This window comes from Typopeltis vanoorti, chromosome 2, assembly GCF_054136105.1.
Source record: "Typopeltis vanoorti isolate ZY-2024b chromosome 2, IOZ_Tvanoo_1.0, whole genome shotgun sequence".
NCBI lineage: Eukaryota > Metazoa > Arthropoda > Arachnida > Uropygi > Thelyphonidae > Typopeltis > Typopeltis vanoorti.
The window spans coordinates 60,378,081-60,403,930 of NC_143550.1; the positions used below are offsets into that span (position 1 = coordinate 60,378,081).

Sequence of the window (25,850 nt, forward strand, 5' to 3'; positions counted from 1 at the left end):
AGTACAACACTTTAAATAAGTAATTTGCTGTTGATCGTGTGGGCCACATACATTCCCTATGCAGCGTTTGTAATCTGGTTTTCATGATGGCTATTAAGAGGGTGGTTTGAAACGTTCTCAGCCTCAACCATAGATGGCAACACTATCAGCAAGATTTTTTTTTTCTAAGTTGGTACATCTGTCATAAGCATCCATGTGAAATTGCAAGTCATTCTATCAAGTAGTTTGTTTTATACAGCTATCTGAAGCAAAAGTGTTGTCTGTATCCCTTGAAATGGATAAAATTGAGTATCGTGCAGTTATAAAATTCTTCGTAAAAGAAGGTTTAATGCCAAAAGAACCTCATTCGAAGTTCATAAACATTTATGAGCACTCTTCTCCTTGATGGAACAGACTTTGTCTTCTTTGGTGCTGAACAACCGGTTTCTGTCCACTGTTTTGACTGCTGTTTGGATTCTGGTGTGTAATGGTTAATCCAAGTCTCATTCATAGTAATAAATCGATGCACAAAATCAGTTTTATTCTTGTTAAAACGCTCCATGCGCTGTTCAGAGATTTTGATGCAAGTGCATTTTAGATCTGCTGTGAGTAAGCATGGCACCCATCTTGCGCAAGGCTTTTTCATTTGCAATTCTTCATGCAAAATATATCCTACACGTTCTTTTGAAATCCCTATAGTCTCAGCAATTTCATGCACTTTGACTCGCCGGTCATCCAATACTATATCATGCACTTGATCAATGATTTCTAGTTGTTACACTTTTAGGGCGTCCTTCACGTGGATCATCTTCAAGACTGGTACGGCCACGTTTAAACTCGGCAGCCCATTTCTTAACTGTCGAAAACAAAGGAAAAGAGTGCCCATAAACTTTTATGAATTTCAAATGAATTTCTTTTGGTGTTAAATCTTCTTTTACAAAGAATTTTATAACTGCACGATCTCAATTTTATCCATTTCAAGGGATACAGACAACAATTTTGCTTCCGACAGCTGTATAAAACAAACTACTTGACAGAATGACTTGCAATTTCACATGTATGCTTATGACAGATGTACCAACTTAGAAAAAAAAAAAATCTTGCTGATAGTGCTGCCATCTATGGTCGAGTCCAGGAACTTTTAAGATCACCCTTGTACATATTATTCCAAAGGCATCTCTTCGACAGACTGAAAATTACACTACACATGACCCATTCTAACAAAAGTAATGAATTTTTACCAGAAAATTACTATAAATTTTTCTCACCCAATTCTTTCTAAAGTAATTTAGGAAATCATTACCATTTAATTCCTACATGACTCTGAAGACTTTTGATTAATAAATGATCAGCAGTATGGATTCTACCACTGCTATTCAATACAGGAGTTTTATTATTTAAAAAAAAAAAATTATTTTTCTTTTTTTTATTATTTATTTATATCAGTCCCAAGACAGTACGTAAGGGGGCAAGTGGTAAAGATAAGAAAAGAATTTGTTGATGTGTTACTTGAAGAGGTGAGCATTGTAATCATTTGAGAAAATAGTTGGTGAAAGACTGTTCCAAAGAATGGAGATATAGGTAAGGAAGAAGGAAGTTCGTTCAATAATCTGAATCTAAACTATATATGGGTGTTACCAGAGCTGCTTGTATTCATACATGATTTACAGAAAGCAGAGAGATGGTAATGGCAGTTCAATGGCTAAAGATACCTATTCTATAGGTATCCATGGAAATACCTATAGAATGCAGTTAAGCATTCTGAGGTAGGCCTTATATGAGACCAATATTCTAAGATTGGGCATGTTTGAGATTTCTAAAATGTCAAGAGTTCAGTAGGAGTGAAGTATTGTTAAGAACAAAAAAGAATACCAATTTCTGGAAACTGACCAAAGAAGACAAAACTGATCCTGATTGGCAAGCAGAATATTGTCAAAAGTGTGGGACAGTGAAAAATGGTCTTTCTTCTGGGAAAATACGATGAAATTACATTTGATAGCATCAAAACTCACCAGGTGATCCTCACTTCACTTGAAAATGGCAAGGAGATTAGTTTGAAGACATTGATTATAGACGATCTTGAAGCTTGAATCATCTGAGCACTATAAGGTTTTGAGAAATAAAAATTTCTAGTGAGAAAGAGAGAGAGCAAGAGATCTCTGATATATATGGGAGGAAAAGCGTAGGTGAAAGCACAGGAGCCTTGGAATACTCCAGCATTGACTGGAGAATCTGATGAAAGGAAATCATCCACCATAACTTGCAATGAATGAGCAATTGGACAGAAAACTGGTGATTCACTCACAAAGGGTTGGAGGCATATCATAAGATGGTAGCTTGGTAAAAAAGCCACAATGTCAGACTCAATCAAATGCCTTAGAAATATCAAGAGCAACCACATGAATTTCTCCAAACTTTTCAATGGCCTTTTGAGCAAAGGTGAGTGAGTTTAGCTAGGAGATCTGCTGTTTAACCAGAATGGCAGAATCCATACTGGGGAGTTTCCAAGTAGTGAAGCAGTTGGGTGTTGATGCCATTTTCCATTATTTTTGAGAACAGTCAGAGCAATAGGAAGATAGCTAGATGGATGGCTTCTATGTCCATTTTTTGGAAACTACTTATCCAATTCTTCGGCTAGTTCCATTTCTTTTCCATCGATGCTTCTTATGTTGATTATGCAAATCTTGAACTCTGCCGATGTTGAATTGGGATTTGTTCCACTAGCTGACTTTTTGTTGTTCATCCTGGTTCATTGGTGAAAACAATGGAGTCTGTTATCTGGGCAACATTCCAGCCAGCATGAAAATCTGTCATGTTGTGTCATTTATGCATTATGTTATGTAAGCCAATAAGAATACAATTTGGTTGGCTAAATCCCAAACTGCTAGTTCATTCATTATCCGTTTAGATACCTAGGTACATTGCGAGAAGGTGAGGATTGGACATTAGGTTAGAAGTTTTGGTTAGTTCTTTGCATTCTTTAAAGGGTTATGTGGAGGTCTCTTCCAGTTATTCAGCTTTGACATTTAAGCACATCCCCCCCCCCACACACACACACACAGTCCATATTCAAGTTGTAAATCTGCAGTAGTTAGAATTGAATGGTTTGATTCAAAATCCAAGAGAATGCCCTTATTCATTTATTCATTAATTATATGGATCATGAATTCATTATCTATGTGTAAATCATCCCCCCCCCCCCATCCAAATCCTGTCAGCAGCCTCATCGCTGTGGTGGGGAGTGACTCATGGCTGAATGGGTGAAGCACGTTGAGAGTATAAACTCCTGGAAGAGCAACCCTAGGTGTGAAGGGTCATTCCACTTAGCCCAGATAAATGGTAACAGGTGGGAAAAGAAAAAAAGTGCAAGAGGTAGCAGTCTTGTTATTAGTTACAGCATAGTTGCACAACTGTAGTGTGAGGAAAGCAATGAGAAACTACTGCACTATTTTCCCAAGCCCATTACTATGGAGAGAAAACTTCAAACCATGGCCCCAAGTTCTGCCTTTAATGGGATTTAATCAGGATGCTAAGAATCCCTTGGCAAAACACAGTAAACCCTACATAATGAAGAAATGAGAAGAAATACAGTAAATTACCTACAGAGAAGAAAAGTACATCAAGAGCATAAAGCAGACCATAAACCAATGCAGAATGGAACTTGGAATGTGAAAATAATGTACAAAAATCAGAACTGCAAGCACAAGTTGTAGAAGTTGTTGAAACCAGATAGAGAGGAAGAGATGATTATTGGAGTGGAAGATACAGAATCATCTATAGTGAAGAGAGAAGGGACAAAATGGTGTTAAATATTTTTATTTATATTTTTATGTGATTTATACTTATTTTTCTTCATTTATACTTACTTAGTTAATTACTTGATTAAATCCTTTCTCATTTAAAACCTTATTCAATTATGATCCTACTGGCTGTTCTATTGTTAAATCGTTGCTTTTTCTATATTTTCTGATTTATATCTTCCTATTCTATCTTTCTATTGCTATTTTACTTCGTCAGATATTAGGCCTAATATGCTTACATCTAGGAGGATTGTTTCCTCTTCGGATACTGACGAATTTATATTTTGCTGTGCCATCCAGTATCCTATAGCAGAAAAGATCCTTGCTCAGGGAGACAATACTAGATTCTGAGGCTTTCTTACACAATATCTTACTTTAATACTGCCAAATAGATTCAGATTATTGCAGTCGTGACCTAAATCTATAATTATATACACTATTTAATTCCTTCCTGCCAAAATAGGTTCTATTTTTATAAGTGGTAGTTTGGAATCGTAATCAGGCATGACTCAGGTTTAGGTAAATATGATATGTTTATTGGAATATCTAAACAGAATACACAAAAATTCATACACTCAATTTTGACTCAATACTAAATAAAAAAGACTCGAGTTAAGAGGTTAACATATTCTAAATTAAATCAAAGGTTAAGAAACATCGTAAAACACAGTAATTGAAAATTGGGATAGATTGCAAATGATATGAAGTTAAGTTAAATTTCCTTTCTGCAATGTTATTCATAAGATAATAAAACAAACATTCTAATGTTACTCAGTTACTAAAATTCCATAATTCAAATCTCGTTTTGTTAATCTTATCACATATAACACAAAAGATCTCTTCCAAACAATTCTTCTTGCTCTCAAAGGAGGTTAACTTTCTAATTAGAGACTGTCCACAAAGTTCTTTAGAAAATGTTCTTAATTTACATACACATATAATCTTCTCTCTTCTAAGGAATATTATACACAAAATAGAGTAATTTTACTTTATTGAACTTTTTCCCTGCGTCTTTCAGCACCACGTGTACATCTGGTTACTTCTTGTCTACTGGCTGTCCTTATGCCAACGTAGGGGTTAAGCTATCTTCATGATTTCTGCTGAAAACGGACTCGAATCTCTGTGTTTCAGGATACATTTTGATGGGACTTTTCAGCGACGGCTTGATTCTGCTAGGACTGGAAATTTTACCTTCAGCTCTGCATAAAATCCTACTCCATTCTCAAGAAAGCTCGCTGTCCGACATCTTATCTTGGCACAGATGCTTCACCCCCCTCTTTACGCGAAACTACCTGCTAACTTCCAAACCACCAAACAGGAAAACGATACGACAAGAGAGAGAGAGCCCGATACGGCGTTCGTCCCCTTATATTCTTTGTTAGAGTGCCCCCTTTTTTGAAGTTCCTTTTGCACACGACCTATATCTTTTCACCCCTTGAGTTCATCCCTTGCTTTTCCGACGCTGTTATGCTCTTGGATTCATGGAATACGCGTCGACGTACATTCCGTGTAATGTTACTGCCGTAGGTGTTACGCTGGACACATGTACTTGTATACTTTCTAAGAATTATTACTTAGTAACTATCTGGTGACTCACAGTTAATCTATACAGCGTAAGTGAGGCTCAAAATTAATATTAACAAAATTCTTCCTTTAAGACATTCTCTAATTTAATTCTAGTAGGGATCAAAAGATTAAAGTACATGGAACATAAGATAAAATTGCAAATTTATACATAAAGTGAAGAAGTTTCACTTTTGATTTCAGCTGATGTGCAGGTATTTCTTTCTGTTAGTAAGTTTAGTATGTTAGATTCTGAATGAATGATTTCTTTGCAAGATTCCTTCATTCAGGATCTAACAATGGTGTGGGTTTGTTATTAAGGAAAGATTAGGGAAAGAAAGTAAAAATGATTATCACCTGAATGACAGAATACTGATGACAACTTAACACCAACCCCAGTAAATTTTGCCATAATTCAAGTATACATGCCAACAACTAATTTGGAAGATCATGAGATAGAAGAGGCACATGAACAACTAGAGGAACTAATAATATCGGTTAAAGATAATTATAATAGGGTGACTTTAATACAGTGGTTGGAGAGGACAGTGAATGTTACGAAACTGGATGATTTGGACTAGGCAGGAAGAATGTAAGGACAGAACAATTGTTAGATTTCTGTAAACAACATAGCCATACAGAAGGTAACATGCATTTTGAAGTACCTAAATGAAAACATTATGCATGTAAATCATCAAGAGATATTGCATGATACCAGACTAATCACATACTAGTCAAATAAAAAAGAAGTTTAAAAAAATCAAGACATGCTATAGCTATCCAGGAGCTAAAACTGAGTGATCATTCACTTGTTATTGCAAAATGCAAAATAAAACATAAGAAAATACATAGAATAAGGAGGAGAAAATTGTATATGAAAAGATGTCAGATATAAAAAAATAAATTTAAAAAAGAAGCAAGCTTGTGTTACTTGAGATAAACAGCGAGAAAGATTGGATAGTCATCAAGGAAATAACTAAAAGATCAGCAGACAGAGTATCAGGATTTAGATTGTACTCATGATATACGAGGGCGGTATGAAAAGTTCCCAGCCTAACAATGAAAAAACGAATTTATAATTTCAAAATTATTTTTATTTTTCAACATAATCTCCCTTAAGACTAATATATTTATTCCAGCACCATTATCCTGTCCCTGTAGTGGTTCTCAGTAAGATCTGTAAAATATCCTTCTACAGATGCAATCACCTCTTGATTCGAAAAAAAAAAAAAAACGCTGACCAGTGAGGAAGAGTTTTAGTTTTGGGAAAAGACAGAAGTCAGAGGGAGTCAAATCTGGGGAATAGAGTGGATGTTCCAACAATTCATAGTGCAGATCCCTTAATTTTCCCATTGCCAAAACACCTGTGTGGGCAGGTGTATTGTCCTGATGAAAAATGATTTTTTTTTTTCTCTTTTTGAATTTTTTGTCTGGTTAAAAGATCAGAATAATATTCTCCGGTTATTGTTTTACCCTTTTCAAGATAATTAATAAACAAAATTGCCTCTAGCATCCCAAAATACCAATGCTGTGACCTTTCCTGCTGATGGAACGACTTTGTCTTCTTTGGCATTGAACAACAGCTAGTGTCCACTGTTTGGATTCTGGTGTATGTGTGTAATGGTGAATCCAAGTCTCATCCTTAGTAATAAATCAGTTTTTATTCTTGTTAAAACGCTCCAAGCACTGTTCAGAGATTTTCATGAAAGTGCTTTGATCTGCTGTGAGCAAGCACAGCACCCAACAAAGCTTTTTCATTTGCAATTCTTCATATAAAATATGTCCTACATGTTCTTCTGAAATGCCTATAGTCTCAGCAATTTCATGCAGTTTGTCTCGCTGGTCATCCAATATCATGCACTTGATCAATGATTTCTGGTGTTGTTACACTTTTTGGACATCCTTCATGTGAATCACCTTCAAGGCTGGTAAGGTCACGTTTAAACTTGGCAGCCAATTTCTTAATTGTCGAAAACGAAGGAGAAGAGTGCCCATAAACTTTTATGAACTTCGAATGAATTTCTTTTGGTGTTAAATCGTCTTTTACAAAGAATTTTATAACTGCACGATACTCAATTTTATCCATTTCAAGGGATACTGACAACACTTTTGCTTCAGACAGCTGTATAAAACAAACTACTTGATAGAATGGCTTGCAATTTCACATGAATGCTTATGACAGATGTACCAACTTAGAAAAAAAACAAAATAACTTGCCATCTCAACCGAGCATGAGGTTCTTTGGAAGAAAACTAAACCTTTACATAAAAGTAATTCATTCTAGGGCAGCTATACAAGGAGAGCTATGAGGCCCTTCTACACTGACTGAACTGAAACAGATCTGATGGCCTATGGCTATCCCCTTTATGAGAAATATTATTGTATTAATCTTATATAAATTCCTGATTATTATCTTATCACATGTCTTGCTATAAATACTGTTACAACGTCTACAACACCTCTGCACTACCTAAAGAATTAATATTCTATAATAGTTAATGTGATAAGAATTGTTGTTATAATTTATTATACATATCTGGTACTTATCCCAATGCATGGAAGCAATCTCATATCCATCCCATTTCAAAAAAGGCAATAGAAATCTACCATCAAACTACCGAACAGTTGTCATCACTCCTATCCTCTCCAAAATAACGGAGAAAATCATCAAGAGCTAACTCCTCCGCTACTTAGAGGCACACAAATTAATCAGCGATGATCGTTACAGATTCCACTATTCAAAATCCACAGCTGACCTTGTAGCTTAAATCACTCATCAATGGACACGTACCATGTAAAGTTTTGGAAAAACTTGTGCTATTGCCCTTGAAATTTCCGAAGCTTTTTTGACTGTGTGTTGCATCAGTACCTGCTAAAAAAACTGCCATCTTTTGGTCTTCCTGCCATCCTCTATAATTGGGTAGCCAGCTTTCTCTCTCTCTCTCTCTGGTCATTCTCTGCAAGTCATGGTTGGTCTTCATCACCAATGCTGGAGTGCCTCAAGGCTCTGTCCTAACAACCACTCTCTCTATTCTGTACATAAAATGACCTGCTCACAATAACCACTAATCCTATCCACAGCTTTGCAAATGATAGTACTCTCCACTCATCCTACTCATTTAACCAACCAAGCAGTACTCTGACATCCCAGGCTACAAGATCATCTACAACTTGTGCCTTGAACACTGATCTACATACTATCCTCCAATGGGGCAAGGACACCATGCTATGTTCAATGCCACTAAATCACAGTCTTGCCTATTCTTGTGCAAAAGAGATCCCAGTTCACCTATCCTTACCCTCGGTAATACACAAATTACCAGACAAGATCAGATCTCTTTTCATGGACTAACATTTAACTCCATTTCTCTTTCATTCAAGAGCCTACAAGATCATCTACAACTTGTGCCTTTAACATCGACTTATTAGAAATTATAAAATTAGACTCATAGATGATCCATCTCTTACAGACTCACTTCAACTTCTATCTCACAGGCACTGTGTCTATTCTGCAGGTACTTCCATGGTCACAGTTCCAGCGAATTGGTAAACACCATTCCTCCACTTTCTGTTGCACCTGTTAATACAAGAGCTGCAGCTGCCAGCATCCCTTTACTGTGCAACTACAAACACACCGAACCTGTTTCTATTCAACCTCTTTTATTTCATCCACCTCTGTCCTGAGATCAGTCTTCTTCATGAAGTATTCCCAAACTACAACCCTTAAAAAAAAAAAAAATAAATAAATAAATAAATAAAAACATCAATAAACTTCTAACTCAGTCTGCATCTCACACATGGCACTGATGTATTTATAGGTCTCTAAACATCTGGTGTATGGGATCAATCTCTCTCTCTTATATATATATATATATATATATATATATATATATAATAATGAATGGATAAAGTATTAAAAGAAATAAAGTATTCCCAAACAACTACAACCCTTAAAAAAAAATAAAATAAAATAAAAACATCAAGAAACATCTATCTCAGTCTGCATCTGCACCTCACACATGGCATTGATGTATTTATAGGTCTCTAAACCTCTGGTGTATGGGATCAATATCTCTCTCTCTCTCTCTCTCTATATATATATATATATATATATATATATATATAATAATGAATGGATTATAAATATATTAGAAGGGAAGATACCAAGGAGAAGAAGAAGAAGAGGATAGTCAAAATATATATTCTTAGAGGTATTCAGATTAATCAGAAGAGGTTATTAACTACCAAAGAGGAAGGCTGAAAATAGAATGACCTGGAAGAGGGAACTGTGAATAGTGACAAGAACTGTCCTTGAGAATGTGATCTACATAAATTTATTCACTTCACTCCTCATCTTACCTGATTTGTTAGAGCTGTTATTCAGTTAGTGTTAGTTAATGAATCCTGGAAACTTGCATTGGATTTATTAAGGAGTACATCATCTGCATAAAGAAAGTGATATTAAACCTGATATCAGAATTGGATATATCAAACTTAGCTGATGTACTCCTAAACAAATCCAGTGCAAGTCTTCAGGATTCATTAACTAAACTGAATAACAGCTGTAAAATCTGATAAGGTGAGGAGTGAAGTGAATAAATTTATATGGAATAACAGAGAAATCAGTCAAAATTCTAAATACAATGAACTGTGTTCAAACCAGTTTTAACTTATGGATTTGAAAGCTGGCTTTGAAATGAAAGAATTGATAATCAGGAAAAGCAAAAGTGAGATTTTTCTCACTTTTGTTTTCTCTTACTTTCATAATATCAGTTCTCCAGAAAAGACCATTTTTCTATCCTTAAATGAGTTCCTTCAGCTTTTCCTGGCACAAATATGCCACATTTTCATAGCCTCTTCACATTTAAAAAAAAAAAAAAAAAAAAAAAAAAAAGACTCGTGCTGTTTGCCTCTGAAAAAAATGAATCCATCCAGTTTCTGAACACTGTCCTCTCATTCATTTAGAATGATGCATAAAGCCTTCCCTAATTGATGCTATCCAAAAAGAACAATCCAGGTAACAGATGATCTCTTTCAGAGTCAATCAAATCACTTTTTCACCAAAGAGTGGATATCTCTTGTGAACTGGCATTATCAGTCTTCCAAGTTTACACTACACATAGTTCAGCTTCAAATTTATTGTATTAACTTCTAACTTCTCGTGATTTGATTCTGTTTGATTTACTCCATCTCTGTTCTTTTGAAAAGTGATCGTTATGATTAGCCTTAAACTCCTCCAGAAAACATATATCAACAGGTAGCTTCTTTCTATTTAACCATTTATCAGAACATGTCACTCCTGTGCTACAGATTCTGCAACTCACAACCTGCAATCTTTACACATATGAACTGATATAAATATAAATAAATAAAAAAAATAAAAATTTCCTAATAGATTTTAAAGACCTTAAAATTAACTTTTAATCACACCAAGATCTTAGAGATCTATATGACCTATCATTTTTATAAATTGTAATGCTTACCTTATTATTTAATCCCTTATCAAAGAAACAGTCAAAATATCCCACTAAAGCAGTAACAACACATTCTTTAAAACATTCCAGTGTAAAATCTGAAGTGAACTCACAGTCTTCAGCAGAACAGGTCATCAGATCCAATTCCTACAATAATAATAATCATTTGCATTTCAGATTTTTAATCACTAGCTTTATTTCAATAAACCACTTGCAGTGATTATACAGAAATACTAAAACTTTGTACACTTCTTTTTTTCTAATATTTAAAATGATAATGTTTTAGTATTTCTATATTCTTCTGTACCTTTATCAGAACTTTTCAATGGTGTATTTAGGCTAATGTGCTGGTCAAAGCTCATGTTGAGATTTAATGGAGAAAAAACAGCACAATAAAAAAATTAAACACAGGTTTAATGCTTCCAATATTTAATATCTGTCACGGAGATATCATCAGGTACACAATATGAGAATTGCAATGACACACACATGCACATGTACAAATAACACAGAAAGTAGGCAGAAGTTATTAGACTACAATCTAATATATTTCATCTATTTTATAAATGGTGTCTAAATCTCATGAGAGACACCCTCCCATGGGATTTTAAACACCCTTGGCTGCCAGCCCACAGACACCCTTTTACAAGGACCCAAAAGATTATTATTATATTCTTCTATTTTTTATTTGCAAGATGAAAAGGAGGTGCACCAAATATAGAGAGTGATTGTTTTGGAGTTGCTAACTCCAAACTTTTACTGTTGTCTATTATTTATTATTATTATTTTTTTTTGAACCTTATATTCATAGTTATGTCAACATTAATGTAATGGCAATGGTATTTTTCTTTGTAAAGAGTAAAGTAAAGAATATTTTTTCTTTGATGCTGTTCACACCCACAAAAGATTAAATCTATAGTACATTAACACTATGGATAGGCTAAGGTTACTTTTTCTATTTTAATTTCATTTTAACATAATCCAGAAACCCTGCTCTCTTTGATCAAACAACTGAACTTTTTCAAGCCACTTCAGGTCTCCAATAAGTACGATAATTAAAAAAAAAAAACACTTCACAGCATCAGAAGAGAAATCATCATATAGTAAACTAATAGTGTCAGATAACAGAATGTTGGTAAATAGAGAAAAAACATCAAAACTGACTAACATGTTCAACTCTTGTATTTGAATATTTTGATTTTTTTAAGAAAATGGGTGGCATTCTTGATAAATAACCTGGATTGTCCAATACGGGCAGCTAATAAATGTGAAAGAAATTTAGCAATTCTATAAGAAAGAGTCAATACAATTCACAATGGGTCTTACTGGACAATCTTCTTTATGAATTTTTGGGAGACTATATAAATAAGGAGTACTTCCAAAATGGATGCATAACTTATACAAAATATTTTTATCCCAGCAAACAGCTTCATGAAGGAGCTTATTTAATTGTTTAATTTGTTTCTTTGTAGGGTTATAACTAATTTCTTGATGGGGGAGGTATCCTGTAAAAGACGGTCCATCTTCCTTTCATAGTTGGCCTTATCCATTACCACTACAGTTTTTAATGGAACCAACTTTGAGCAGCTAAAAGTTTCAGAATCTAATATTCAGTCTATTTTAGATCTTGAAAAAAGGATTTCAGCTACTCTGGATGATGAATTATAGAATATTGTTCTATGTGCTTCTAAACAATCTTTAACGTGGAGAAAGGTTTATGTGTTCGCAGTACATGTTATTTATTTTCACGATATTGATAACAACACAGAATGATAAGAAAATAATGTTTATTAGCTTATTTACTGATGTTTCACTGGTATTAAATCCAGCATCTTCAGAGCACAAAAACAGTTGCCCACAGTATGCAAAACAACAATTTGGTAAAGGAAAACCCAGCTTAATGCGAATTCATTATGCGCAATAATCAGTTAGCAACAGCTGAGTGAAATGATGTCATTTCCCACTTTACGTGAGTGATCAATCAGTTAATTAACATGAATTTTTACGATATGTGAAATTTTTTGTTGCCAAACTGCAGCAAGCAGAAAAGAAAAGCTGGAAGTCATTAAGAGATATGAAGGTAGTGCTAGTAATACAATGATTGTGCGAGACCTGGGATACAGCGAATCTACAGTTTGGACTATATTAAATAAGAACAAAGAATACAAAGAACAAGAAAAAGTTGTTACTGCTTCTTTAAGCATGCAGATCACCCAAAATAGAAGCCATTTACTGATTGAGATGAAGCGTCTTCTATCACTCTGGATTGAGGATTATAACCAAAAAAGAGCACCTCTTAGTGCAGGGAATATTCATGCAAAAGCTCTCTATACTTTTACATAATTGAAAGAGACCAAAATTCAAGAGGAATGTGAAAGCTTTACTGAGTTTAGAATGGTTTGACCATTTAAAAAATCAAACTGGACTGCATAATGTAAGAATAACTGAAGAATCTGCTAGTGCTGATAAAGGTTCTGCAGCCAAGTTTCATGAAGAACTGCAAAGAATAATTCAGGAGGGTGATTATGACGAAAGTCAAATATTCAATGTCGACGAAATTGGTCTCTTTTGGAAGTGTATGCCAACAAAAAGTTTTCTAGCTAAAACTGAAGCATCTCAACCAGAATGCAAAGTATCTAAAGATTGTCTTATGCTCTTATTAGGAGGCAATGCAGAAGGCAACTTTAAACTCAAGCCTATATTAGTTTATCATGCACAAAATCCAAGATCTAATATTTTGAAGAAATCATCACAATTGGAAAAGAACTTGGATTTAATGAACTGGATAATAAACATGTGAGAAACCTGCTTGATTTCCATTCAGAACAGTTAATCGAACATGATCTCCTTCAACTAGAAGAATAGTGTACATATGAAGAAGAAGATGAGGTGTGCGAACAAGAAGAGAATGTACGACTAAGAAGCTAACTGCAAAAGAACTTTAGCTAGTTTTCAATCACATTGAGCATGCTAAGAAAATTTGGTTTGATGCTGATCCTGATATAGAGCGAAGCTTTGAAGTCCGCCGAAAATCTTGGTAAAGCAATCGCCAGCTATCTTCACAAATTGCATGACAAGATGAAGAAGTCGAGCATGATTCAAACATCTTTACTTAATTTTTTTTGTAAAAAAGTAGCTCAATCAAATGTTTAGACATTAAATAAAAATTTAAGCTATTGATTTTTATTAACTTTGATGATTTTATCCTCTAATACAGCTTATACTGTAATTTTTGTTTTTGAAATTTGAAAACAAATTTCAAAATAAATTTCAAAAGAAATCAAATAAATGATTTCAAATTGAAATCATTTAATTGATGGATGAATTAATATTATTCGTATTGTTTATTGCATTTGCTTAATGTGATTTCACTTAGCACGCATTAATTGATGGATTAATGAATCACGTTTGCCTGTATAAAACAGTGGGACTAGTTTAAAAAAATTGAAATGGACAACACAAGAAACTAAAATTAAAGAAACCAAGAAATTATATACTTGGTTTAATCCTTTATCCAAGTGTAAGCAAACAAAGTCTGTGCTTGAAGTATTTTCAGAACTGGTGCAACTCATATATAGAAATTAACTTCACATCACTTGCCTTAGTATCCCATAATGCAAAGCACATATCCTTACATACATGTATAATGCTCAGCATTATGGGGAGGGTCACTAACCATACCGGTTTCAACATTTATTGAGGTCTCATCATTGGCAACCAGACCCAGAGGTGACACTAAGGTCAAAGTAATGCAGAAGTGATATTTTCATATACAAGTAGCCAAAAGGTGTCACACATTATTAAAATACTCTGGATTAGAGATAGTTGTTGGAAGTTTTTCCACTTGGTGATACTATAAATTAACGATATGAAGAAATTATATACTTAGTTTAATCCTTTACCCAAGTGTAAGCATACAAAGTTTACACCTGTTAATGCATTAAATCGAGGACATAATTTTGTCATTATTCCTAGGCAAGTTCCCAAAGCCAAAATAATGGCTTCCATTGAACAAGGAATATATGACCTACCTCCAGCAAACTGCCAATAACATTCATTTGGATGTGGCCAACATCCTAATCCATTCCAAGCCTCCCCAAAACAATATTCCACGAAAGCAAATCAGTGCTTTAAAAGAACTATACAGTAATAACCATATTGTTATAATTAAAGTAGACAAAGGTAATGCAATTGTGGTAATGAATTTAGCTGAATATGAAAGCAAAATGCACATGCTTTTACAAGACCAGTCTACATATCAACTTATAGATTGCGATCCCACTAACTCTCAAAAGAATAAAGTTTGCAAATTATTAAAAACAGTCACTTCCTGGCCAAAAGAAACAGTTAACAAACTCAAGCATTTTCATGTTAAAACACACAGAATATATGGAGCACCTAAAATTCACAAACAAGGTACACCCCTAAGTTCTATTGTAGATAGCATAAACAGTCCCACATACAAACTTAATAAACATCTAGCTAAATTACTAGCCCACCTCACAAATAATTCTCTCTTATGTTAAAAATTCTGCTCACCTAAAAAGTATTTTAGGAAACCATATCTTAAAAAGTTCAGATGTAACGATAGTTTCGATATTACTATTTACAAATGTACCATTAATTGAAACCCTTGATTTACTAAAGTCACATTTTTTTCCTGATATATTTGAACTATTTAAATTTACAATACATGCAGGTTATTTTAAATGGAAAGGGAAGATATACAAACAACTAAACGTGACAGCAATAAGCTCTCCCCTTTCTTGCCATTTAGTCAATTTCTACATAGAACACTTGGAAAAGCTATGAATACAGTCACTCTTAAACTGTGGTTTGGCTATGCTATGTTGATGATATGTTTGCTATTTGGCCACATGCACTGGATACAGTTTTAGTCATTTAAATAGCATATACCCTAAAAATCCACTTCACAATGGAACAGGAAGTTAATGACTGTCTGTCCTTCCTGGATACACTAATCACACGGCTTCCAGATGGTTCCTTATCTTTTTCTGTTTATAGAAGATCCACACATACAGGGAGATATTTGCACAGTCAAACCATCATCTAGCTCCACAGTATGGTATCCTAAAAACACTAACTCAGAGAGCTAGAGCCAGGGCCTTAGCATATACCCTAAAAATCCACTTCACAATGGAACAGGAATTAATGACTGTCCTTCCTGGATACACTAATCACACGGCTTCCAGATGGTTCCTTATCTTTTTCTGTTTATAGAAGATCCACACATACAGGGAGATATTTGCACAGTCAAACCATCATCTAGCTCCACAGTATGGTACCCTAAAAACACTAACTCACAGAGCTAGAGCCAGGGCCGCCCCTAGGAATTTTGCTGCCCCGTGCAGTAGCATATTTTGCCACCCCTACTCCCTTATTTTTCGTATAGTTTATGCCAACTTTGCCACCCCATGCAAATGCACGTCTTGTACCGTTGGTAGAGCCGGCCCTGGTTAGAGCTATTTGTTCCAATGACAATGCTGAACTCACTCACTTACGTCACACCTTCTTAGCCAATGGCTATAATCTCCGTAGGACAAAAAAAATACTAAGTGCTCCCCAGAAATCCTCTCCATTGCCTATCAACAAGACTGTTACCATCCCATACATTCAAGGCATATCTAAAAAGATATCTAGAGTGCTTGATAAATATCAGCTACACATAGTATTCAAACCTTATGTCAAATTAGCAACTCGCATCTATTCACCTAAGGACAAACTCTCTTCTTTATCGCATCCAGGAGTTTATGAAGTGCCGTGGTCTTGGGACCAGGCTTACTATAGACAGACAGGAAGAACTGTTGACATCTTCCTTATTGAACATAAAAAATACATCTGGCAATATTGTTATGGCAAGTCGGGTCTAGCAGACCATTCCTTAGATACCACTTCACACAGGATCAATTGGAAGAAAACAAAAGTGCTACACAGAAGTCATTATAAGTCAGAGGGATTGTTTTTGGAATCAGCAGAAGCTTTAAAACATACTCCAAACCTCAACAAGTATGGCTGTATAAATTTACCAAAAATCTGGAAGACAGTCATTTTAAGATCTAATTAATATTTGTTTTCTCTCTTTTTCCAACATTGATGGTGCCTAATTAGGACTTTAGTTCCTTGTGTTGTCCATTACAATTTTTTTAAACTAGTCCCGCTGTTATACCAAACTGTGACAAACTGTTTTTGTGCTCGAAGATGCTGGATATAATACCAGCAAATAAGTTAATAAATATTATTTTCTTATCATTCTGTGTTGTCATCAATACTGTGAAAATAAATAACATAAACTTGCTCTTATGAAAGACATTCATACAGAATGATGAAAAAAATAAGAATCACTATATTGTAAGCAAAATTTAACTACTGTTAATGCTTGTACTAATAAATAGGTTATTAACATTTCTGGATGCCCATTGTCTGATGGTGAGAATAGTATGTTAGCTAAAGGCAATAGTTTCGCTGTGGTACCTAATTCCATTCTGTATCTTGATATTTTTTTGCATAATATTGAAAGCAATCTATCAGGACTTTCACGCTAAGATGTTAATAAACAAAGCTTTGAAGTCATTGCTTTACTCTTTAAAAGCAAATTATCTCCATGTAATTTATCTACTACTGAATTCCATGGCCCTGCTTTCATTAAGACAAAAGAATCACATATTTATTTTGAAAGCAGATAAAGGCAAGCTGTAGTCATAATGGATAAGGCAGACTATGAAAGGAAGATAGACTACCTTTTTACAGGATAGGTATGCCACAGGTACCTTTAAAGAATGACTAGTCATGCCAGTTTTAATGGCTGGTGGAAGATGACTTCCATCACCCAATGAAACATCAACTAGTCTGCTGATTGAAAAGGAAAAATGGCTATCACCATGTTTTGTCTATAAAGAAGGGTCTCCATTTTCTGTCCCCCCCCCCCAATACATTCTTCCAAACAAACATGCAGTGTGGAATGGCTTTGATCGGCTAGATTCTAGAACACACTGTAATTAAATAGAGGGCCAACACCTCCTCCATTTGAGAGCACAGCAAAGTGATCCATAGACCAGTGCTAAATAGTACATGGGATTAAATCTGATGGCAAAATGGCAATGTGTTAGGAGGCTCCTTGATCAGCTAGCGAATAATCTTCATATTTACTTTGTCAGGTTATATCTGGGGGGGGGGGGGGGGTCCTATAATATGAAGGGGGAACTGTCAAGTCCAGGCTTAGACTGAAGTTATGGGTTCTCCTCGAGTTATGGCCACAAGTCTTTAACCTCCACAGAATGCCTCAGCACTGCATCACCAACCACGAAAGATACAATATATAACAGTGACACAATTGTTCAAAAAAACAAAAAAAAAAAAAACTTCCATAAAACCTAATAAAATGACAAAGTCCCTTGGTGGAAAACTTCCCAATCTGCTTCCACAACATCCAAATTAATGACCTACACTATCACTCTGCATGATTCCTTCTGTAAGTAAAGAAGAACAGGTGCATTTATCAGATCTAGCATTTCACACCAAAGATCTCATCCCCTTTTTATCATTTATTTAAGATTCCTCTGATTCTAGATTAGCTTCCCTCACTTTGTTGCTTTCATCTGCTGCCTTGACTCTTAATTCTGAAGATCATGCAGACTTCTGAATATTTATCTCTGAAGATTAATTTCCTACAGTCTAATTACCAAATAGTGATAATTTTCCTTGGAGACTTCAATGTTCATAATTCAAACTAACTTCCCTTTTCCAACTTTGCAAATCAAGATGGAAAGGAAGCTATATTATTATTATTTTTTTTCATGTAACCTACCCTCACAAAAGCCTATAGTACATTAGTACTATGAGTGGACAAAGATCTTTTTTATTTTTATTTTTATTAATTTTTATATGTTTTTATATTTTCATTTATTGTTTACATAGTCTGAAAATCCTTCTCCCAAGACCAGACAAATATATCAACAAGCCATTTTGTGGAGAGATGTCTCACACTGAGCAATGAAATTCATCTACCACTTAAAAACAATTACAAACATCCGTGCCTACTGTGAGATTTGAACTTGCAGCCTGCTGGTCTAATACTTGTTCACTATCAAACAGAATACCAGGTAATTCTCATAATTTTCTCAATACTTTGGACTTTTTCTTAACTGCTTTTCCTCTAAAAAAATTTGACATTTGCTCTCACCATAACCTTGTTCACATTTTCTTTTCTACAGATCAACTTTGTAGATCATCACCCAGCCGATCTCGCCTCATGACCTATGACAACACTGCAATAGCACCTATTGGGATGACCTCTGGGAATGTTTCTAAAACACATTGCCACTATTGTGATATTTATCTTCTCTATTCATCCTGACAACTGAATTCCAGATGACAGGAGTACAGTTCTCATTCTACTTGTCTATAAAAAGGGAAATAAAACTGAATGTGAGAATTACAGAGTAATTTACCACATAAACATTTTTGCAAGCATATTTCAGAAGATGCTGAGAAAAACTTAAATTTAGCAAAGAATATGCTAGGTTCAGGTTAAACAGATATTATCAGAATCAGATTTTTACTTCAAGTCAAATAAGAGCACAGGAAACCTAACACGGATCTTTATTTAAGTTTTGTAAATCTGAAAAAAGACGTGTCATGGGAAAAGCTGTTCAAAATGCTCCAATTATATGGGATATTATACAGTATATGTTCGTATACTAAAGTTGCAAGTCAGCAGTTAAAACAAAATGATGTATGGGAAGATGGTTTCATGTGAAATCACATGCAATCAAGATTTTGTTATTCTATTATTATTCAATATCTATGTGGGTCATATGGTGAAGGAAAAAATGGCTTTAAATATGATATTAAAATTGGAGATATTAAACTATGATTTTTGCTTTATTCAAACTATGATATACTCCTAAATAAAACCACCAGACGACTTCAAGACTCTTTAGGTGGACTGAATAACTACTGTAACAAAAATGTTACAAAATCAGCAGCAGGACAAAAACAACACTACAAAAACAGGCAGAACATGGAATGTTCTGGAAGTTACTAACAAACTAAAACCTTTTAAATCTAGACCCCCCCCACCCCCAATTATATGGACTTCCAAAAATACATAAACAAAATGTGCCATTACGTCCCATAGTGGATGGCATTGATTCCCCCACATATAAATTAGCCAAAGTGCTCACACACACTATACTGACAACACACCATCACACATAAAAAACTCAGCCCACTTCAAAGCCAGTATAGAAAACCTCTTACTCCAACACACTGACATAATGGTCAGTTATGATCTCCTCCCTATTCACAAATGTCCCACTCAAGGAAACCCTAGAGCTTATCCAAGCCAAATTTTCGCCCTATTTCAGTTCACAATGAACTCAGGCTATTTCGTTTGGCAAGGAAAATTCTACAAACAGATAGAGGTGACATCCATGGGTTCACCACTTTCCCCACCCTTGGCCAACTTCTTTATGGAGACCTTTGAAGAGAAAGCCTTAAACTCTGCCCCACAAAAACCCACTATTTGGCTTCAGTATGTGGATGATGTGTTTGCTATTTGGCCACATGGCTCAGATACACTCCACTCCTTCCTAACACACTTAAACAACCCCCCCCCAGGGTCCAGTTCACCTTGGAAAAAGAGGAAACAACACCCTCCCCTTCCTAGACACTCTAATCACTCGCCAGCCTGATGGATCTTTGGTTTTCTCTGTTTATAGAAAACCCACCAATACAGGCAGATACATTCACAGCAAACCCCCCCCCCCCCTCACAACAAAATGGGGTTATTAAAACACTATATAACAGGACAAAATTAATCTACTCAGATGACGATGCCCTAACCACTGAACTAAACCACATCCTCAACACTTTCCTAACCAATGGCTATAACCCCCAAAAAATACTAAAACCAGTAAGCCACAACCCCCCCCCCCTTCACAATAAAGATTACACTAAATCTATCACCATTCCCTACATCCAGGGCACCTCTGAGAAAATAACCAATATCCTCAAAAAATATGACCTAACTTCTTGTTTTAGACCATATAAAAAGTTGGCATCCCTTATCTGCTCCATCAAAGACCAACCACTTCCCCTAGACCTACCTGGTGTATACCAGGTCCCCTCGCAGCTGTAAATTGTCCTACTTTGGCTAAACAGGCAGGACAGTCAATATCAGGATTTCAGAACACAAAGACTACATCCAGTTTCACCAGTACAGCCACTCTGGGCTTGCAGACCATGCCATAGATACCCACCATAGAATTCGTTGGAAGAAAACTAAAATAATACACCACAGCAAGTTCAAGTATGAAAGATTATTCATGGAATCATCAGCAGCTCTAAAAAACGTTCCAAACCTCAACAAATTTGGGTGCATGAGACTGCCCCAAATTTGGGAGACTTACATCAGTAAAACTTTAGCCCAACGACCAAGACAACCCCATTAGCCCGCTAGGGGGGCACCATTAGGACTTTAGGAACAATATTAGTTTCTTGCCTTCTTCCTTATTTGCTTTTGTTAATGTCTGCATGCACATACCATATTTGTATGGTCCTGAAGATGGCAACATGATGTTGCCGAAATATTGAAGGTATTCATTAAAGTTTCCTTTAATTAATATCTATTTTATGTGTAAATTCCTTAAGTTAATTACCAGTTAAGCATTATTAGCATTTGAGAGCATGCTTTTTTTAAGGTAATATAGTTACTTAAATAGAATGGGAGAGGAAATATTAACAATACAGGTATTAGATGCAAGAAAAAGACTAAGAGAAAGACTGAATCTAGGTGGAATGGTGCAGTAATATTTAGTACCATCATTAAAAAATTCTTGTTATGCATCCACAAGGGGTGTATAGGATAATATAATAGTACTAGTTTATATTCTACTATCTTCCTACCAACAATTTTCCTCCAAATTAATCTATTATTTGTCAAGACCCCAATGTTGTCAGAACTTATATTTTGGTCTTCTAAGGCACTTCTCACTGCATTAATCTACATAGAACTTGATCTTCCTCTGGTATTTTGTCTAACATCCTGGCATAGTTCTTTTACTAACCTTTCCTCTTGCATTCTCTTTTAGTGAACATATCACCTTATCTTAGCTCTGCTCACACATTATTGAATGCTAACAATATCATAGTCCATCCTAATATCTTTATTTTTAATATAATTCTGCTATTGATGTCATTTGGATATTCCTATAATTGTCTCAGATCTCTGGTCATTGGTCCTTGATCAATTGTTTTATTTCTTACCTTACCTATCTCTCGGATTCATATGTTAAAATTGGTTTGAAGACAGCCATCTTTGAGTGATTTGCCTAATTTTGGTAAATTTATTTGACTCCCTATCACAGTTGCGTAGGTTCTTCATTCAGGATGCAGTTGATATTTTATAAGTTCCTACATATCATATATTTCTAGTTTTTGTCTTTTTACTGCTGATTTTCATAACACATTTATTGCGGTTATTTACTATGTTAAGGAATTCTGAAAACTTGTATACCAGATCTATTGAAGAGTAAAACATTACCTGTAAACTAAAGAATTCGGATTAGCCCCTTCAATTTTGATATTAGTTTTAATGCCATTTTTCTTCATAAATGTGATACAAATAGGCGATGAATAACACTGAAGATTCTTATCTCTTACACCTGATTTTATATCCGACCATATTGCCATGCCCACTTTATTATTCACAACTTAAACACAGATTATGTATTGCTCTGTATAATGTCCTGTTCAAAAACCTACAAACTGTAACTTATGAACATCTTTTTTCTTGGCACCAGGTGATATGTCTTTTCCAGATTTGCAAAACACAGATCTTTGTTATATTCCCATGATTTCTCTTTTTTCTTCTGGGGGGATGGGGTGGCTTAAAATGAAAATATGATTCCTGACAAATCCTATCTGACCTGAACCAAATTTTTCTTCCACAATTTTCTTAGTCTCAAGTATGCTTGCATAAAACTTACCTGGAACACTCAATAAGGAAACTCAGTTTTCTCTTTTTAAATCGGTGGTATGACAGCTCCAATTTACTGTTCAAGAATTTGAAGAATTTTTTATACCTCCATACAAGGGTTAGAAATTACAAGTCATTCTATCAAGTAGTTTGTTCTATACAGCTGTCTGAAGCTGTATAAAAATATTGTCTGTATCCCTTGAAATGGATAAAATCGCATATCGTGCTGTTATAAAATTCTTTGATGAAAGAAGGTTTAATGCCAAAAGAAATTCATTCAAAGTTCATAAAAGTTTACGGGCACTACTCTCTTTCGTTTTCTACAATTAAGAAATGGGCTGCCAAGTGTAAATGTGGCCGTACCAGCCTTGAAGATGATCCACATGAAGGATGTCCAAAAAAGTGTAACAACACCAGAAATCATTGATCAAGTGCACGATATGGTATTGGATGACCAGAGAATCAAAGTGCATGAAATTGCTGAGACTATAGGCATTTCAAAAGAATATGTAGGATATATTTTGCATGAAGAATTGCAAATGAAAAGCTTTGTGCTAGATGGGTGCTGCGCTTGCTCACAACAGGATCAAAAACGCACTCACATGAATATCTCTGAACAGTGCTTGGAGTGTTTTAACAAGAATAAAACTGATTTTATGCATTGATTTATTACTATGGATGATCACCATTACACACCAGAATCCAAACAGCAGTCAAAACAGGACAGAAGCCAGGTTGTTCAGCACCAAAGAAGACAAGGTCAGTTCCACTAGCAGGAAAGATCATGGCATCAGTGTTTTGGGATGCTAAAGGCATTTTGTTTATTAATTATCTGAAAAGGGTAAAATAATAACCGGGAAATATTATTCCAATCTTTTAACCAGACTGGACGAAAAAATTCGTGAGAAAAGACCGGGTTTGCAGAAGAAAAAAAAAATCATCTTTCATCAGGACATCATCTGCCCACAAAGGTGTTTTGGCAATGGGAAAATTAAGAGATCTGCACTATGAATTATTGAAATATCCACCCTATTCCCCAGATTTGGCTCCCTCTGACTTCTATCTCTTCCCAAAACTAAAAACTCTTCCTCACTGGTCAGTGTTTTTCTTCAAAACAAGAGGTGATTGCAGATGTAGAGGGGTATTTTGCAGATCTTACTGAGACCCCTACAGGAATGAGATAATGCTGCTGGAGCATCACTGGAATAAATGTATGTCTTAAGGGAGATTATGTTGAAAAATAAAAATAATTTTGAAATTATAAAAGCATTTTTTTATTGTTAGGCCGAGAACTTTTCATACCACCCTCGTATCTAAGCATTTCTGGTAAGTCTCCATATTCAAGATTTTGAGTGGATTAATTTACCTCAAGCAGTACTAATACGTACAGATAGATGACTGCATTTCTCTTGAACGTTTTCTACCACTACTCATAACAGCTTATTTAAAATTATTTTTAAACTAATTTTTCCAAATATCTAGATTTCCTTCAGATTTTATGTCACTTTTATCATCTCTAATCACTTATACAGTACTATTTTCTCTATTTCTAAGCTTCTTCAATAGCTTCCAGAATATTTTCTTACATTTCATTTTATTTATTTTCTATACTCTTACCAAAGTCTTCTTTTAACTTTCAATTACACTTTTACAGACAGCTTGACTTTCTTACATTTTGTTTTCTTTTAAGGAATATGCTAACTTATTTGCTCATTACTATCAATATGCTGTCTTCTTTTTTCAGAACTGCCTCCATGAAGATTAACAGCCATGAAGTTACGATTTTTCTATCCTTGCAAATAACTTCTCCATGTGTCTTCCTGGCTGAGACAATCTTCTTCTTCAGAGTTTGCTAAGGAATCTCCTAGGTTTAGTTCCTGTTTTACTCTTTCGTTTTTTCTTAAATATCAGTTAAATAACAACTTTTCTTAAATAACTCTCAAAGCTGATCACTTTGATTCTTTTCAAACCTTTCATGCATAATTTTCTTTTCAATGTGATGTTCATTTTTATCCTGCTGAAAACTAAATGGTGACCAATACCTGTTTCAAATTCAAATTAAACTCATGTCCTGAACCAACTTGAAGATATAAACACTAACTTAGACTTCTCATTTCTTATGTCCATGTGAATGTGTGTACAATTTTATGCAGGAAAAGATATTAGTAATTACTAGTCCATGTCATGAACAGAATCCAGTTGGTATTTATGAATAGTTGCTCTTTTCTCTTAATTTTCCCAAACCATTTCTATGTATCTGCTATTCATTTTCTATTCTACAGTTTCCTCAACAAAGGCCAGTTTTTCCTTTTTCTTTATATCAGCTTCTCTAAGGACATGAAAAATTCTTCCACTTCTTCTCCTCTAGAACCTTCTATGAGACCACAGGTACAAATAAGCCTCATCATAGATTTTGCCATTTTGATTTTTGCCCTTCTCCTTCTACTTGAAATTGCTTGCCATTCAAGAAGATTATATTTACAGATTTACTCTTGTTATTCTTTCCTTTCCCTGATCATTACTATCTGAACATTCTTCTAAATACATCTTGTAGCTGTATTTAGAAGATTCTTTTGGGAATTTCGGAACCTAAGGTTTACACAGTTCCATTTCTTTGGGAATATTGATAAATGATTAGCAAAACTTATGTTAGTCTTTGAAACAGTCCCTCCCTTTACACAGGTTTTAATTTTAAATTCTAAATTTATGTTTAGCATTTTTAACATAAGCAAATTTTAAAACTGATGATTCTCTGTTTAAGTACTTTCTATATTGCAGTTTGGTTTGCTAAATATATCCTTACCTTCAAACTTTTCCAGTAATTTACTTAAAAAAACTCATTGAAAATAAGATTAATCTACAAATAAACAGGAGTCAAAAGGTATGGTTAAAATTCATCATCATCATCATCATGAATTTTCTGATATGTATCCTTGTGGGGGATACAGGCTACTATGACAGTACTACACGATTAAGTTTACATTACTACTAGTACCCTATAAAGAATTTTCCTCCAAATTAGTCTATTATATGTCA

At 34.7% G+C, this 25,850-nt stretch overlaps 1 protein-coding gene across 1 annotated transcript in view; it reads right to left on the bottom strand.

Annotated features, from left to right (window-relative positions):
• The window catches only part of LOC150109074 (protein arginine N-methyltransferase 3-like), a 154,307-nt gene that overhangs the window by 22,152 nt on the left and 106,305 nt on the right, over positions 1-25,850 (bottom strand). Inside the window, exon 9 of the mRNA XM_090405500.1 lies at positions 10,826-10,963. Coding sequence (XP_090261626.1) covers positions 10,826-10,963 — 138 coding nt within the window. The remainder of the gene's footprint in view (positions 1-10,825; positions 10,964-25,850) is intronic.